At 50.0% G+C, this 18247-nt stretch overlaps 2 protein-coding genes across 2 annotated transcripts; both read right to left on the reverse strand.

Moving 5' to 3' along the window:
* Positions 1–818: 818 nt before the first annotated feature.
* Positions 819–1431, reverse strand: LOC112840091 (cystatin-B-like). Its single transcript, XM_025893301.1, has one exon. The coding sequence runs from the start codon at positions 1367–1369 to the stop codon at positions 1073–1075; it is 297 nt and encodes a 98-aa protein (XP_025749086.1). The 5' UTR covers positions 1370–1431; the 3' UTR covers positions 819–1072.
* Positions 1432–9331: 7900 nt separating this feature from the next.
* PSMA4 (proteasome 20S subunit alpha 4) lies at positions 9332–16816 on the reverse strand. Its single transcript, XM_025893181.2, has 9 exons — positions 16683–16816; positions 14554–14579; positions 14287–14329; positions 13731–13893; positions 12469–12546; positions 12050–12138; positions 11459–11589; positions 10821–10944; positions 9332–9719 (listed from the first exon to the last, which is right to left on the reverse strand). Exons 2-9 carry the CDS (start codon positions 14554–14556, stop codon positions 9565–9567), a joined length of 786 nt encoding a protein of 261 aa, XP_025748966.1. The 5' UTR covers positions 14557–14579; positions 16683–16816; the 3' UTR covers positions 9332–9564.
* Positions 16817–18247: the final 1431 nt, after the last annotated feature.

Below are 18247 nucleotides of genomic sequence, written 5' to 3' on the forward strand. Positions count from 1 at the left end.
CTCACTTTCTATTCTGGAACTGAGAGATACTCACAGACACTGCTACATACATCAAAAGTAAGTTCAAAGGATAAATTACACTGCGGGTATGGACCACAGATGCTCCAGAAATTTGTGGCTACACACCCCGCAGGAGAACTGCCATTTTAGAATTTAATTTAATGATTGCCAATTTAATTGTTCCCAGATTACTCCCACTCCAATCAAGGGATATTATGAAATTCTGAAACTCAAAAAAAAAGCACACAAAAAATTCAAAATTAAATAGATTTCCATTTGCAATTTGTACACTGCCACATAATGCTTTTATGGAAGGGAGGCTAAGATGAGACCAAACTGGAGCTGTTTCTCTCGTACGTTTGGGAATCTGCTCTAATTATCCACTCTAATTTATTTAGCAAGGGTTCTCATTCAGCTTCAGTTCCTGTGCAATACTAATTGATGTCAAGTTTTTTTATGGCTAAGAAGCAAGATCAGATGAGCATCTTTCAGCAACACAAAGAGCTCCCTCTGAGGGTTAGAGTAATATACAACACTGATTGTCCCAGAGAATTGATTATCTTTAACCTAATTCCATGCCACCTGAGCCAAGTCTCTGACAATTGGAAATCGTTTGGTAACGTCCAGTTCCACAGCTGTCTCACCTGAGTTACGATCTTCCCTTGCTCTTCTAGAACGCGCCTGACTAATTTCAGGTGTTTTCAATTTCTTGCACACTAAAGAATACTTGAGGCCATCTGCATGCCAAAGGACATTTTGATCCTTGACTGCATATGATCTTGTCATCAGGGAACCAGAGTTGAACTTGCCTATTGTACTTCTTTTTTTTTTTTTAAGTTCATAAAGATTTAAAAATATGTATTTAAAGGGAATATAAGCCCTCTTTGACAGTAATTAAGATCAGTGACTGTGTTGACTTTGTCTCTCCCGCTGAAAGTCAGGAACAGAGTCGCAAAAGAGGTGGTGACATCCCCCTGCGCCGCGAGTGGCCCCGTGTAGAAACGACATTTTTGATCCCAGACACGTTCACAGAGGACAGAACCACATGGACGAGCCCTATTCAGAGTGGGAACTAGAAATACGCCAACTCGTCATGCCTGGCTTTGTTGGTCTGATAGCTGGACAAGGCCACAGGCTTGTTTTCGTGTGGAAGACTTCGAAATACTCGAAGGTGCACAAACTCATCATCGTCAACTTGAACCTCGATGAAGTAGTTCATCCCTGCGACCACCTGGCTTCTGAACTCCACAGCCTTAAATGTAGCATACTTCTTATTTTCCCGTTCTTCCAGCTGGGGTTTAACCTGGTCGGCGATGGCCTGGGTCTCGGCCGTGGCGGGCTGCGAGGCGGTGGGCGCCCCGCACATCATGCTGGCGGCGGACGGAAGAGGAGCGACGAGCGGAGGAGGAGCGGCGGGCAGGGCTGCGCCCAGCGTCCTTGCCTATTGTACTTCTGATGCACGTCTGATCTCCCCAGCGCTCTGTGGGATAACGCCCTGGGACACAGAAAGATGGCAGCCTATTGGGAAGTAGACAGCCTTTGGTCTTTGATGTCAAATAAACATGAGTTTGGAATCTTGCTGTCACTTCCCAGCTATTCATTCAACAGATATTTGAGAATCAACCGTATGCCCATTTCCTGGGATGATGCAGCAAACAAGACAGAACTTAATGCCTAGGGGAGGAAAGCAGAGACTAACAAGACAGTTTCAGAGTTTGCTAAGAATTCTTGAAGAAATAAATAGAAAGTGATGGGGGGGTGTCAGAAAATGCCTTCCTGGGACGGTGGCCAGAGCTAGGAGACAGAGAAAGCACAGCGGGTGAGGGGGGCATTCCAGATAAAGGGGGGCAGCTCGGGTGCAGCTCTGAGGTAGAAGAGAGCTTTGTGAGAAAGGACAGAGAAGAGTCGTCAAGATGGGGGAGTGGGGTGAGCCCGGATGGAGAGCACGGACTTCCTTCTCAGGACAGTGGACATCAGTGACAGGTTTGTAGTGAAGATTCTTATGTTATTTGGGTGGGGGTCCTCATAACTTAAGACTCAACAAACTACTCATTTTTTAAAAGTGGACAAATATTGCAGTATCTAGAAAACCATGGTTTGATGAACTGACACATCTGTGTAGTACTTTTTCTCCCACTTTTTTGGCCTTGAGAGCTGAATCTTCAGCTTATAATTCTGCACGTCTGCAGACTGGATTCTGACTCCATCCATGTCGATGAGCCTTGTTTCTCTTCCAACGACAGGCACCACGCAGCTTCCGTTCCCACACCTCCCTGGCCTGACGCTGGGTTAGCTGGAATAGTGTTTGGAAGGAAATGCCCAGGAAGCCATTCCTACACTGGGATGATCAACAGTCACCTCACGGCCCACGGCCCACATCACAGCCACGACCCCTCCAAAGACCTCCAAATGGAGGGGAACAGACAGCAGGACTTACCAACTGCAGCTAAAACATCTCCCTCTCACAAACCCTAAGCACAGGAACATAAGAACACGTCGTTAGAGTCCTTCCCGGGCCCTTGGATGGGGCTGTGCCAGTGAGGGGTGCTCAAGCTCAAGCTTCATTAGCGTCCCTATAAATGCGTGCGATTCCCTGATGGGAAGCCATGTATGCAGGGGGACAGGTGCGGGAGGCCCCGTGGAAGGCAGGACAGCCCACACAGGAGCAAAGGCACGGGACCCGGGTGACTGGCACACATCACTCACCTTCTCTGAGCTTTGGTTTTCTCAACCACAAAACGGAAAGATGCCTCTGAATCACTGAGCACATCCTAGGCCCTCAGCCAGTGAGTGCTGTCATTATAACAAACGTTTTACAAGGTGGCTGTGAGAGTTAGCAAACATGAAGTCACTGACACACACAGTTTGCCCCACAAATGGTACTTTCTGCTCTGCTATTTGAGAAAGGGTTTTCTAAGGCTTCAAAATACTTTCGGGAAGCAACGAGAAGGAAAAATACGTATTTTAAGTTCTTCTTTGAAGCTGTGTTTAAACAAATGGTCTGTGATTTGCCAAAGTCTACCAGTAGACTTATTCAGCATCCGGGCCACTGGCAGAAGGGCACAGTGGCCGAGCAAGCTTGTATGGGCGATTTTCATTTCATCTCTCGTGTATTTCCCAAAGTGAGCGCATACTGCTTTATCATCAGAAAAAGTAAGTTACTGGATTGTTCAGGACCCAGGAGAAAATTTATCCTGGATTCTCCCGTCCCGTATGATTTGGAATTTTTCAGAGAGTGTGATTATATAAGGCTCTTAGGTATAGAATGAAAGACTCGTCCTGCCCCAGTGTTCGGTACAAAGGCCCTTAGAGAAGAGATGCTCCCTGCCGACATGAAAGGGATCAAAGTCCTGCCCAACTGTGAGGCCTACTTCAACGGTAACTAACAAATTCATATACATTCACTCAGGACTCAATCCAGTTTCCACTTATACTGGGCTCTTTTAGGAGAAAATAAGGGAAAATAGACTCCTTTTAAAGTCGGAATCGCAAATAGGAATGTCTAGCACGAAGATGGATTAAAAATAAACCAGGATATGACCCAGCAACCTCACTTGGGGACATGCCCCAGAGAAATGAAAGCTTGTGCATGAGTATTCACGAGAGCCCCCAAATGGAAACCACCCTCATGTCCACCATGCAGTATGATCACACAATGGGGTATTATTCAGCAATAAAAAAAAATAGATTCCTGCCGTTATTTCTCTTATCCAGTAGCTGTGACTTGCCCACACGCGCTGGGTCACGATGAACCTTGACGACATGACGCTCAGTGAGACGCCGGTAGCAGATGACCACATGGTGGCTTGGGGACCGCACTCCATGACACGTCCACAACAGGCAAATCTGCATGGACCGAGAGCACACTGGCGGGCGCCCAGGGCCGGGGAGCCGGGTGACGGCAAAGTGGGGCAGGGTTTCCGTTTGGGAAAATGAAAGCGTTCTAAACCATGGTGTTGGCTGCACAGCTGTGAATACTAACTAAAGCCACCGAGTGTGTGCTCTCGACGGGTTGGACTGTGAGGTGTATGATAATTATGTCTCAATAAAGCCGTTACAAAAGAAAGGTTAGTAACTATTTCATTTTATCTAATTCCAAATTCATTCAAGAACATTAGTCTGAACGACAGAATTAAGGTTGCATGATTAATTGAAATCCTGACTTTTAATAATAGATATCAATTATATTTTTATATGTCTACCAATTATATTTTTTTAAATTATGCATGATAAAACCACAAATTTACTAGAAGAATGTCCATATACTTTTTTAAAATTGTAATTCCAGTAGTTAACATACAGTGTGATATTAGCTTCAGGTGTACAAGAGTGACTTGACACTTCCATAAACCACCCACTGCTCATCACGACAGGTGTCCTCCTTCATCCTCAACACCTGTCTCCCCCGCCCCCCCATCTCCGCCCCTCTGGTGACCAGCAATGTGTCCTCTGTAGTTAAGAGTCTGTTTCTTGGTTTCTTTTTTTGTTTATTTTGCTTCTTAAATTCCACATATGAGTGAAGTCATATGGTATGTCTTTCTCTGACTTATTTCACTCAGCATCATACTCTCTAGTTCCATCCACGTCATTGCAAACGGTAACTATTCATTCTTTTTGATAGCTAAGTAATATTCCAGTGTGTGTGTGTGTGTGTGTGTGTGTGTGTGTGTGTGTGACATCTTCTTTACTGGGCTGCTTCCTTAGTTTGGCTATTGTTGAAAATGCTGCAGTAAACACTGGGGTGCATGTATCTTTTCAAATTAGTGTTTTTGTATAGAATGTTTATATACTTTGGCATGAGGGATATCTTTATATGTATTATACTAACAACGAGAAATGTAAACGACTCATAGCTTTGCCTACAAAAACACAAAAAACCTTCAATTACCAGCATTAAAAACAAAAATGCAAATGCTAAAAGAAGACACTGGGACACAGATGACCAGGAGCTCATAAGTGACTTTTCTAAGTGCTGTGACAGGACTCTGGGCAAGGACATGGGCAGACAGAGCACAAAAGAATACGAAAGAAGAATATCTGGAAGAAAAAGGGGGAAAAAAGTATGTGACATGGATTCCTTCACTGGGTGATGTGCACCGCTATCAAGTTCTTCCCTACCAGGCCAAAACAACAAAAAAGATGTTAGAAAATTTTAGGAGTAGTTCATCATGTTTTTTTTTTCAAGAGTGTTATTTATTTGAGAGAGTGTGCACACAAGCGGGGAGGCAGACAGAATCTGAAGCAGACTCCGCCCTGAGCGCGGAGCCCGACGCGGGGCTCGATCCCACAACCGTGAGATCAGGACCTGAGCCGAAACCAAGAGTCAGCCGCTTCACTGACGGAGCCGCCCAGGCCCCGCTCCTGTTCGGAATGACTTTTTAGCTCCCAGCCTAAGCACTTACCTGAGCGAGAGGCCCTGGTCTGGCTTTCCCGCTCTTCTCACCCCTCACTCCGGGGAGCTGCCCTCCTCCGTTCCCTTTACCACTGAGACCCTCAACCTTCCATTTCTGCAGCCTCCCAGCTGGTCTCCCCACCTTGCCTCCTCCCAGCAATCCAGCTCCTGGACTCGAGTTAGGGCGTACTCGTTTCCCTCATTCACTCAAAAACCTGGGGCGCCTGGGGGGCTCAGTTGGTGGAGCGTCCGACTCTTGATTTTGGCTCTGGTCATGATCTCAGGGTCCTGGGATCAAGCCCCGTGTGGGGATCCACGCTCAGTGGGGAGTCTGCTTCTCCCTTTCCCTCAGCACCCCCCATGCTCCCTCTCAAATAAAGAAATAAAACGTCTCAGCGGCTCCCGCATGGCACAGAGCACACAGGGCACACGGTCTGCAAAGCTGTCTGGTCTCTTCAGCGTACATTTCCAACCTCATTTCCTGTCCTTGACCGTCTTCCCCCGACAAGCCATGCTCCAGCTGGGCTCAGCTACAGGCTTTCCATAAATATGTAAGGCTGTCCCACTGCCAGGCCTTCACTCCCGAGCCGCTGCTCGCGGCCACCGGGGGTCCAGCACGTGTCCACAGTAGCAAGTAGTTGATTACAGCCCTGCCCTTCCTGCACAGTAATAACTGAGAACATGTCTTGCTCAGCCACAAATTGCCATTACCTAAAATTACCAGGAACATGGTAAATAGGAACAGAAATGAATCTTTCTGGCTTTTTTTCCCCCAGAACATGGAATATTTTTGCATTGCTAACAAATACTTCCATGGAACTTTCAAAGCGCTAGACTAGAAATTCGAGTCTTGCTTATTTTCTGATTAAGAGAAACTCCAGAAGTAAAATTATACACAGGAACACCTGATTTTTTTCCCCGAGTCATTTTTAAAACATGATTTGTAACTTGCCCAAATGAAATCGATGCAAGATTTCAACCTTTTAGCGCTTTGCTCTCCTACTTCTGCCTATCAAGGTGCTCCTGCCCCAGCCGTGCCCCCGTTGGAAAGAGCCCATGTTCAGATGAGGATTGCTAAGCTACATTCAGAGGATGCACCAGGCAACACCCTGCAACCCAGAGCTACAAATACGCCGCAGGGCAGAGGGAGAAAAGGGGCTGGGGAGAATCTAGGCTAGACGTAGCCTTGGAGCAAGGAAAAAAACCAGTTAGGGCAGCCCCCACCCCACCCCCACTTTTCACTTTTCCCCCAGCATGACATTATTTCAACAAAAGGGTCAGCGGCTCAGTCAGTGGGGTATGCGGCTCAGTCAGTGGGGTATGCGAGTCCTCTCCGGGTTGAGTTCAAACCCCACACTGGTTGTAGAGAGGACCTAAAATAGTAAAAAAAATCTTAGGGGCACTTGGGTGGCTCAGTCGGTTGAGGGTCTGCCTTCAGCTCAGGTCATGATCCCAGGGTCCCAGCCCCGCATCAGGCTCCCTGCTCAGCAGGGAGTCTGCTTCTCCCTCTGCCCCTCCCCCCACACTTGTGCTCGCTCTGTCAAATAAATAAAATCTTTTTTTTAAAAAGGTTATGTTGAGATCTTTCCATCATTAGGATGAAGTCCTGAATACTTGCTCCAGATGTGGTGGGAAAACGCACTACCCGAGCCTCTACAGTTGTCGTGACTTTAGGAAAGTGCTCAGGGGGTGGTCAGAATACAGCAAACCCACCAGTTCTACTCCCTGGATGGGAAGGCAGTGTATTTCAGGATTTCACTCCAGCATATCAAGGACCACCACTCACCCATTCCTCAGTATCGGAAGCCTAATACGTGCCCGTTTCTGTTCTTGATGCTGGGACAGTAGGCGGATGTACCAGGTGGTGAGGGGGCTTGGAGAAACCTAACCACAGGGTTAGGCAGGGTGCGTGCCTGGGGCAGTGGCCCAAACAAGGTGACACTGGAACATGGGGGGGTGGGCAGTGCAGACACTCCCAGGGCTGAGCATTCTCAAGGCAGAGGGAGGGACTGGCACGTACAGAGGCCCTGGGGTGGAAGAGGCCTGGGATTTCAAGGAACAAGAAGGCTCCTTCGGATGAGCACCTGGTGGAAGAGAAGGTAGCAGTGGGGCCCCCTGTAAACCAGAGTCAAGGACTTGGCTTTCCCTGGGTAGGAAGGGTGGCCGGCCAGCCTACGCTGGGAGAGCGCCCTCTGGCTGCTGTGTTGAGGACGGCCTGAAGGGAGGACCCTGCACAAGGCTGGATAACAATCCTTGAGAGACTGTGGTGGCCAAGCCTCGGACTCTATTCTGGAGACAGGCAGCTCACTTCTCCGTCTACCCCCACTTCCGTGCAGAGCAAGACCCAAAGGGTCACGTGACCACGTGCAGCCGAGATCCTCACCACTTAGATTCCGTGTTTGCAAATTTGCCTGTAGTCAGCCCCAAGCCAACAGGGACGGGGCCTTCGTGGTCACTGTGGGCGGGCGCAGGTGCGCACGTTCCCAGCCAGGGTCCGAGTGGAAGCCTGCCTCCTCATTCAGCCCATACGGTCAACAGCGTTCTTCTTCTGGTCTGTTTCGTGTCTATTTTTCACATCTTTGTGATTCCGCCTAAGCTCAGGGCAGAAGTGCTGGCTAGTGCCCCTCCAGACCGAGATGTGTATGTCAGATGAACTCTGTTTCGGCAGGTCACCGTCACTGGCCACGAGCTCAAGATTAATGAGTTACCAATACACGCTAAATGTCTTTAAACAGAAACACACAGCAAGCAAGGTCCCGCATTGATCGGTTGAGTTAAGCGTGGCCAGAGGCTCTCAGGAACCTGGCCTGGTATTCATTCCCCCCCGAGCCACGGATCAGTATTCGCTCAGTGTTCGTGACGATTCTACAGAACACAACTCCTGGGAGTAACAGCAACTAGCTGTACAGTGCAAGGAACATTTGAATTAAAAAAGCACTACGTCAAAGGGGCTTGAAAACACACCTGGGCAGGAACACGAGCGGTGGGGCTGGCACACACATCACCCCTGCGACCCACACGTGCTAACAAGCTCCGCGTGTTTCTAAGGTGTCTTCAAGTTTGAGAATCCCCGGGGGAGATCTGGCATCTCCTGCACCCAGGCTGTGGGGCACAGGAGGGCCGACTCCCACGTGGTCCTGCAGCGGGCTGGGCTCACACTCGACAGAGCACGGCCCTACAGCTTCTGGCAAAGGGGACTGACTCCATCATAATGACAGCCAGACTCAGCAGCGGAGCTCCCTCTAGTCAAATCTGAACTGTTCTCTTTGGTTCCACTTTTCCGCTTGACCACAACGTCTCAGCTTGGGCTGTGGGCGGCCTGTCTCGGCAGCAGGATCCTCAGCTTTCCTTGCTCACCCCCCCGGCCCAGCTCCGGCCTGGCCCTCACCCTCATCCTCAGATGGATCCCTGTGGACAGAGCCGGGTCACCCACCCGCCTTGGTGAGAGGAACGGGGGCCAGGAAACCAGAGCGTAAGCACCCAAGACAGCAAGACGTGGGAAAGGGACACCCAGGGGGCTTCAAAAGCGCTGTTTCCGAAGCAGGGCGGTGGGTACGCAGGGTCTCACCTAGTTAGGCCGTCCGCGTGTCGTTACCCGCTCACAGGCATGTACGCACACACTTCCGGTCCGGGGTGAACCCCTCAACACCGAGGGCAGGACAGGGGCCCCCCCCGTCCCTGGAGTCTACCCTGCCAGACACCTAGAAGAGGACAGCTCTAGTCGGCTCCAAACAGAGAGGGGACAACAGCAAGGGAAAGCCTGAGTGCGCAATCCCCGCCCTTCGTTTTACAAAGCGAGCACCGCGCCAACGGCCGCAGCTCACGAACAGGAAGCCCAGGGGCTGCCACGGGGCACCTCACTCACGGGGAGACCGGGGCCCCTACTGATCCCGGGGCCGTCGGCGATTCCTGCCACAGGCACTCTCTTCCTCCACCGCCTCCATTCTTTCCGAGTTTTATTGCCCAAAACAAGGAGGGACGAGGGCGTCCCAGACCAACCACCGCCGTTACAGGATTCAAGTGGACAGAGACGGCAAGGACCCGATGCAGCTGCGCCACCCGCGTCTCCCCACACACGTGAGGACAAGCGAGGGCTTTCTCAGGGTGGGAAGAAGGGTGGCGAGGGCCGTGCAACGGCCCCACGTGAGCTACAAAAGCCCCCGGTTCTCCTTCTATTTATCCTTCTCTTTCTGCTCTTTTTCCTTCTTCTCCCGCTCGGCTTTCGCTTCTTCCTCCTCGTGGTTTTTGATGAGCTGCTCCACTTCTTTCTGTTTGAGGACTCTGATGGCCGTCTTCCCGTTCTCTCTTGTTAGCGTGGCAATCTCCACTGCAAGGGGGCACACGCATGTTACCGGGCAGACAACAGCCCCAGCTCCCCCCGGGGCCCAAGCTCCCCACGCTCCCAGGCTTGGTGCTGCGTGCGGCTCACAGCTACTCCGACAGTGAAGACGACCTTCTAACCTGTCACCTCCTAGTGACACTCCTACTTACGCGTCTCTCTCACCCACCCCAACCTCCGACTCGCCAGTCTGTCACTTTCCTGCAAAAAGCACACCAACCCCTGGCTCTAGCTGGCCTGCCACTGGCTGCAAGGACCAGAAGGAACCTCCATGTCCTCGTTGGGGCCCCTGAAGGCGCAGTCAGATCACATGCCTTTCTCACAGACTTCAAAAGCTCTTCAAAACAAAGGCATGAAAAGTGGCTTCCATGACCACAGACAAGTGGTAAACTGATACCAAAGGAGAAGGAATTTTCTGAGCAGGGGAAACAGAGTACTGCCTCCTTGCAATCAGGGAGAAGTACAAGACAGGACAGTCTGCAAGTCGACTGCGTTTTCTAAGGAACACCAGGAGCTAAGTTACCCTAAACTAAATCGATCCATTAACTGACCACAATTTCTGAAAACCTTATTTAGGAATATTGTTTTATATATCATATAACTTAAACTAAATAAAGTATTTAAAATTGCAAACATGAGATAACATAAGAGATCAGTGGATTCAAAAGAACAGAGGCTATAACAACTCATGTGGATGTCATCCCTCAGATACACTACAGCACACAGATAAATGCATAACCACACGCATATTACCGTGTGTATACACAAACACAGACAAGGCTGTCGAGAAGCTGATCAGACAATTATTAACTAAAGGTAGCACAATTCAGATCTCTAACTATGAACACTGAGAACATTCAGGCCCAAGTCCTGATGCTCAGAACATAGGGTGGGATTACGGTCAAGGCACTGAACCTCAATAAGGCCTAGCACTCTCACTTGGGAAACAGGTATAAGGCCGCTCAATTCATAAGGCTGCTGTTTCAAAGGACTCGGACAACACGTTAGGGCTGAACACAGGAGCCAAACGGAAGGGGGACAACAGCTTCTCTCACTCAAGCGAGCCAATTAGGAGTGAACACCAATTACCTTTTTCAGCAGACAGTTTACTCACATCCATGGTCTTATTTAGGACTTTGATAGCTAAAGCCAGTGCGGACTTCAAAGTCATTTCTCCTTCTTTGTAGTCTTGTTTTAACATTGACACAGCGGCCTATAAGACATAAAGGAGAATCAACTAAGAATTTCCTTTAAATTCCTGCACTTTTTCAGAATACGGATTGGTCAGAAGAATAATGGCTGAATCACTGTGGGCATTATAACCAACGCAGACAATTCTGATGGCAGGGAGGGGAGACACGGGATGGGGTGACAAGGGGGTTGCTGATGCTCTATGAATGCGGTCTGCAACCTGGACCCCCTCAGACCTGCAAGGGGTCCGTGACAGAAGTCAAGGGGCCTGAGAACTAGGGTGTGAAAAATAACTACGTCTATCTCCACAACTTCTCACTGAAAATTAGCATTTCCTTTCATTATAAACGTAGACAGTGAGCCCCAGGAGTATGAGCAGTGCTTGTGACTTCGTTACCAGCAGAAATCCAAGATGTCTTCCTATCACATGAAGGTTGTGGCAGCTATTTTAGACTTGTTTATACTCATGGCCACTTGAAAATCACGCTGGTTCTCAGATCTTTTGCTCAATTTCACAGGAGCACAAAAACACTCACAGCACTGTTGTTTCCAATGCATGTTGCTTTCCAACCTCCGTAATTCCCACTCGGGTCACTCTGGTAGAGCTGAAAGCCATAGTGCTTATCCCAGCCAATGTACAGCAACGAAACACCAAAGGGACGTTTTCCTTTAACAACAACAAACAGCCAAACATGTCAGCAGTCTGAATTCAGTATCACCATGGTTCCCTGAGCCCATGAGGGAGACTACAGCCTTCTCTGTGAAGTGAAGCATTCATAAACTGCTTTGTTTTCTGAACACCACAGATAAGCTCCAGCCAAAATCCCACTTTTGTCTCTAGGATTTGGACAGAGCCAGGAAAGGGAATAAAGACACAGAGGACCAGCGCTGAATTTCATTATTATGTAAAAAGCAATTTGTTTCCAGATTTGAAAATGGCATTATGGCCTTCCTGCAGTCTATTAATAAAACATATGATAATCTACACAGCAGAAGCCAGTTAATTCAGGAAGCAGGGATTTATGAAAAGTGTTTTCTTTCATTTTCAACTTTTTACCATCTCAAAAAGGTTATTACCCATAAAATGGTTTAACTTTTTGGAATACAATGTCCAAAAAATTCAGTACCTCCAAACTGTGTATAAGCTTGTTTGATATCACACAATGCTGTGACCAACTGCTCACAAGGAATTGGTTCCTGATACTGTAATAAGTACCTACGATAAAAAAATTGGCATATTAGTAGTTTTCTCTAAAACACAGATACACCCTAAGCAAAATACCCTCTGAAAATAAATCTGTGCCACAGGGACAATCTAACAGCCACCTGTGATTTGAAGAGGGGAAGAAAGCATGGCCACACCCTAATATCCTTAAAGGAAGTAACATGTTACGAGGTTGGTTTAAGAAAACTTTAATTTTCAATTAATACATTTTTTTTTCAATTAATACATTTTTTAATGACTCTGATCTTTGTAAAAATGACTTCTCGTTAGAAACATCGAAACTAATGTATGTATCTTCAGTGATGCTGTTTATGACCATACCTTTGAGCAATGAGCCTCAGTTCATTAGTGAGAACATTAGCATCAGAAGTTATACCTGCCACGCTGCAGGCCATGTCCCTTGAGGAAAAGAAAGACATTGATCTTAGGTAAGCAGGGAGAGGTTTGTGAGTTCAGTTATAAATGCACACCCTTGCTCCAAAGCCACTACAAAAATGACAGAAGTTTCACCTTTATAGACTTTCAACTTGATGTCATTCCACATGAAAAATAAACAAATGCACCCATAAGTTCCTCAACAGATGTATTTACCATCACCACCCTGTGAACGGGGCAAGAGAATAACACAAAGAAGCTAAAGGAAATCCCAAGATTCACCAACAAAGGCAACAGAGGTCTTACCAGACGGGAAGACAGGTTCCTCTGTGCCCTCCTCCCTCCTGGGGCCTGGCTTGATGGAGGTGAAGGGGACGGCACCCACGGGAAGGGTCTTTTCTAAGCCTGCCTAGAAGCCCAGGGCCAGGCTCACATGAGGGGTGCATTTCTTTCTTTGCCCTCATCCCCTGGTCTGCCCTGGCTCTCCCAGATTCAACAGCCTCTGTCCTGCCTGGCAAGCCTGAGACAGTGACGCCGTGGAGGGGACAGCACTCCTTCGGACAAGCCCATCAGAAAAGCCTGGTAGCAGCGATCACCTGGCCCATCGCTGAGGGGACGGTCCAATCAGGAAGCCCTGCTCTCTGCTAGCTAAAAAGTCCCACACACCCCACTGTCACAGAAACCTCACCAAGGGCACAGGGCTCGGCTGAACTGCCCCCACACCTCTGGGAGGCCTGTGGTTTGGTAAGAGTCAGTATAATTCCACAGAATTCCTGAGTAGCCATTCTGAACAATGCTTTGAGGGCCTGCTACAAGCCAGACACTGTGCTAGTTTATTTGTATTTATTTTATTTCATTAAACTGCCATAAACTACTCCAGTGGGCTGAGACCCAGAGACATTAAATAACCAGTGTAGGGTCACAGAGCTTCTAAATTCACCCAAATCTGAGTGACTACCAAGCCTGGGCTCCTATCACTACACAACACAGGTTCTCCACTGAGTGCTTGGCTCTGTGCTTAAATAGGGTAACACATGGTCCTGGGCCTCAGGGTTTCAAACAAGATAAATTAGAAGCCAAAATTCTTGGTAAAAACTGTTCACTTCAAGTACCATGTCACATGGAACAGCCCTCCCGAATATATGTGCAATTTCACTACGTGAGAAAGTGAGACATTTTTACACTCCCTCCCGGAAGATCTCACTCACTCATTCAGTTTATAAATTTTTTCAGAAAAAAACACTTCATCAAGAAGCTTGTGGATGTTGCGTCTCTCTGCTGCAAGCAAAACACCATCATTTGCTAAAATTCCCAAGCAGGTGCCTGCGTGTCCAATAGCTTCCATGGCGTATTCAACCTGGTACAGGCGACCTACAAGACACAAGCAGTGAGTAAGCAGCATCAGGGCTCCCAGGGAAGTCAGCAACACCACTGGCAGGACACACACAAGAGCCCCACTTTTACCCTTGAGGAGGCACCTAACCAACCTGGTGACCAGAATCAGTACAAAAAGGATAAACAACTTAGCAAGGATTAAAAAAAAAAGTTTGTATGTAGGGGTGCCTGGCTGGCTCCGTCAGTAGAGCATGGGACTCCTGATCTCAGGGTTGTGGGTTTGAGCCCTGGGTGGGGTGTAGAGATTACTTAAATAATAAAACTTAAAAAAAGAAAAAAAGTCTGTAGATTTTTTTTTTCCCCTTTAAGTCAAACTCTAATTTAAAGACATTTTTTATTTTGAGATGGCTTAAACAATTTCCATTTTACCTTCTGGAGAAAATATGGTTGTCCTGGAGTCATATCTTCGAGACTGCAAAGGAAAAACAGGCAAGTGATTCCTACCCACCAGAAGTAAGTCCACTATTCATCTTATAAAACACCCTGGCATGCAAAGCTCAGTGTGCAGGAGGGAACTGGTAAGGGAGAGGACACCGTGCCAGCTCTTCCTCCCACTGTAGTTTTCTCACGATAGTCCACAGGTACAAGCAACAGGATTTATCAGGCAACAGCTTACTGGCGTGTGTACCAACTCACCATGTTTTCTGAACTTTATAAAATTCCTGTAAAAAGAAAGTAAGATCATTATTAAAACGATGATCTACAATTTAAGGAGCATTTCCTGACTTAAAAAAAAAATCCGTTTGGTTCACTCCCTTCACTCATCTAACATTTATGATAGAGCAGGCACCAGGCCAGACGCTGGAATACCACACGGGGAACAGCACTCCCTTCCCTGCAGAGCTTACAGTCTGGTATTCAGGTGAGGGAGGCAGACACACACAATTATAAAGCAATGGGGAAACAGAGATGCTAGGAGTAGAGTGGGAAGAGGGATGGGGAAAAATCAAGAAAGCAGGGGTGCCTGGGTGGCACAGTCGATTGGGTGTCTGACTCTTGGTTTCACATCATGATCTCAGGGCCCTGGGATCCAGCCCCATGTCAGGCTCCATGCTTGGCATGGAGTCCACTTGGGGCTCTCTCTCCCTCCCTCTGCCCCTCCTCCCAATTCACATGCAGGTGCTCTCACTCTCTCTCTCTCTCAAATAAATAAATAAAACTTTATAAAAGAATCGAGAAAGTATTTTTTAAGAAACAAAGACAAAAAAAAAAGTGAGTTCAAATTAGAGATGGGAGAGGCAGAAATAAGGCTGGGAGCCATTAGACCTAAGAGGAAGAGTAGGGGAAAGGAGAATGGGAGAGCAGCCCAGGCAGAAAGAAGAGCCTGCTCAAAGGCATTGGGACAGGACGCTAAAATGCAAGAGACAAACTGCTAAAGTTAAAAAAATCTGAAGAAGCTACAGAGCTAAGTAAGTATACAGACCCACACAAAGCCTTGAATGCCAAGTTAAGAGACTGAGGCTTTCTCCAAGTGATACGGAGTCCCAACCTAGAGGAGGTAGAGGTGGTAATCTTAGTTCATCATTACTATTCCTGCAAAAGTCAACAATGGGGCTCAGCATGATTTAGTGTAAATGCCAAACTTCAGACTTGCAGCCCATTTTCCTAAATCCCAGAATACCGGGAATTAAGCCTGGAGAGGTAAGCTGGGGATCCAAATTCAGACCCCAACCCTGAAGGGCCTCCCGCCCCAAGTAAGAACCGCTCATTGGGCGCCTGGGTGGCTCAGATGGTTAAGCGTCTGCCTTCGGCTTAGGTCATGATCCCAGGGTTCTGGGATCGAGTCCTGCATCGGGCTCCCTGCTCCTTGGGAACCCGCTTCTCCCTCTGCTTCTCTCTCCCTCCCCCCCTCAAAAAAAAAAAAAAAAAAAAAAAAGAACCGCTTATTTTCTCTCTCAAGCAATGGGCTTCACGGAAAGACTGTGGGCCAAACAGCCACAGGAGCTGAATGACCTTTAGTAAGATCACGGTGGCTGAAGAGAGAATGAATAAAAAGTAACCAGTCAGGAGGCTGTTACAACAGGCTGGGGAAAGGTAAGGATGGCCCTGAGCACAAGCCCCGCTATGCACCTCCGGTGCAGTTCCAGCGGGGCAACTTTCCGATACCGACCCTCCCAAGAGACGCTTCATCCCGCCTGTGCGACCGGACCCTGGCCCCAGCCCCGACGTGCGCAACAAACCAACCCAAGCCTCGACCCGGACGCCCGCGCCGGATGCCCCGACCCCATCCCAGAACCGGACGCGAGCGATCCCCAACCCCGCCCCGGCCCCGGCCCCGGCCCTGGCCCCGACGTGCGCGCTAGATCCAAGCTTGAACTCCAGACCCGGCCCTGGCCCTGGCCCCGACGTGCGCGCTAGATCCAAGCTTGAACTCCAGCCCCGGCCCTGGCCCTGGCCCCGACGTGCGCGCTAGATCCGATGAGAGCACGAGACCCAAGCTCGGACCTCAGCCCCGGCCCCGACGTGCGCGCTAGATCCCAGCTCGTACCCGGACCCCGGCCTCGGACCCAGATCCCGGCCTCGGACCCCGATCCCGGCCCCGGCCCTGACGAGCACGCCGGAGCCCCGAGCCGACCCGGACGCGCGCCCGCGCGGGCGAGCCCCACGACGGCCGGCCTGTCGCCGAGGAAGCGGGTGCAGAGTCATGGCACCTACGGTGCCTTGGTGGCGGCTGCAGGCCGAGACTACTCTGCCGCGACGCTCACGACCCCTGCCCGCAGGGAGGGCGGCCAAGCTTCCGCGGGCGCCCAGGGGCAAAGGCTTACCTGCGGGACACAGGGAAGAGTAGAGACCTAAACCGAGACTTTCCTGGAGGAAGAAAACTAGCCGCCACGACCACTGCCGAGCACTCGCTGTCAATATGGCGCTCGCGCGTGCGCAGAGCACGGGGGCGGGGCCGCCGCGGGCCCGGAAGTCCGGGGGCGGGACCGGAGCTGGCGACTAGAGCGGGAGCTGCTGTTACTCTGTCTTCTCGTTCCGTGCGGTCAGCCGCCGGCCTGGGATGTGTGCGGGGTTGGCGCCTGGAGCCCCCCGCCCCTGGCGGCCGCGCATCCCCGGGCCGGAAGGGTCCCGGGCCAGGACACTGTGCTCCGGGAGGGACCGGCACCGCCCAGCGCGCCGTCCTTCCGCGCGGACCCTGTGACCCGTGCTGGCCCCCCGGGCACTTCCTCTGCTGCTTCCCAGCACACGTGTGGAGGGTCCCACTAGCAGTCGTGCGGGCCTGTTAGCTGCTCATCAGACGAGCCGGCGTCCCGCCTCCGGCTCTCCCTTCTTGAACGTGCCCTCCGCTCTTACTGCGGACACACAGAGCAAGCCAAGACGGGGCCCATGAGCCCCCCCAACCCCGCTTAGGCCAGGACGGGGCTCACGAGCCCCCCCACCCCGTGAGCCCCGAGCCAGGACGGGGCTCGACGGGGACAGAGCTCATGCCTGGTCTCAGCCTCTTTCCTCATCGGCCCGCCCGAGTTAGGGCCATACCTGCTAGCAAAGCGCACAGCGTTTAGCTTGGCGGACACTGTTGAGTGTCTGCTCGCTGTCCGTCCCTCCACCCTTTTCCCTGCGGCTTCGGTCCCTCTGTCAACCACCTGCTGTTCATGGTTTAAGTTGCCTTGCGTTGCAAGGTTGACGAGATCTGGGTTACTCTGGAGTCATGTGCTCATAGTCTCCTCCACGGAGAGGCCTAGAGGGCAGGGACTCTGTCCTCTTCATGTTGGGTGAAAAATTACTCCTGGGGGATCTGGACTCTGAAGAAGAGGTAGTCTGGGAATGAGCTGTATTTTGAGACCTCCCCAGTCATTCCTGCTTCCCGGGCATAAAAAGAGGTGAGCCAGGCAAAATGGCAGAGGGCCCCACCCCGACGGCCGCTGTGCATCCTCAGGCCCAAGTGTAACTCCGAGGATCCCTGCCGCCTTAGTTCATTCTGCAGACTTAGGCAAGTGATAACTAAGAGTTATGTGAGAGGCAGAATCTCAGGTCGACAGAAGAGCGACTGGGTGAGAAAAAGGGCAGAAGGAAGAATGAGTTTGACTAGTTTGGGTGACAGAGCAGTTGAGCCTGATCAGAATGAAGGAGACAACAATGGAAGTAAAGGAGGAAAGGCACTTGAGGCCAATTTGTAGGATGCCTTCAATGCCAGAATTTTTTTTTTCTGTAGGTCACGGGGAGCATTAAAGCGATGTTTTAGGATGATGAGGCCTCACGGTGTCCCATCCCACATGTTCCTTTCACAACATGGTGTGGATGCTTCCCATTCACAGGCCCTGTGTCCCCTTGCCTTGAATCCGGGTGGGCCTGTGACAACAACAGAAGTAACGCCGTATGACTTCCAGCG

Source organism: Callorhinus ursinus, unplaced genomic scaffold (genome assembly GCF_003265705.2).
Source record: "Callorhinus ursinus isolate GAN/ISIS: 27379988/994484 unplaced genomic scaffold, GSC_fseal_2.0 scaffold45, whole genome shotgun sequence".
Taxonomy (NCBI): Eukaryota; Metazoa; Chordata; class Mammalia; order Carnivora; family Otariidae; genus Callorhinus; species Callorhinus ursinus.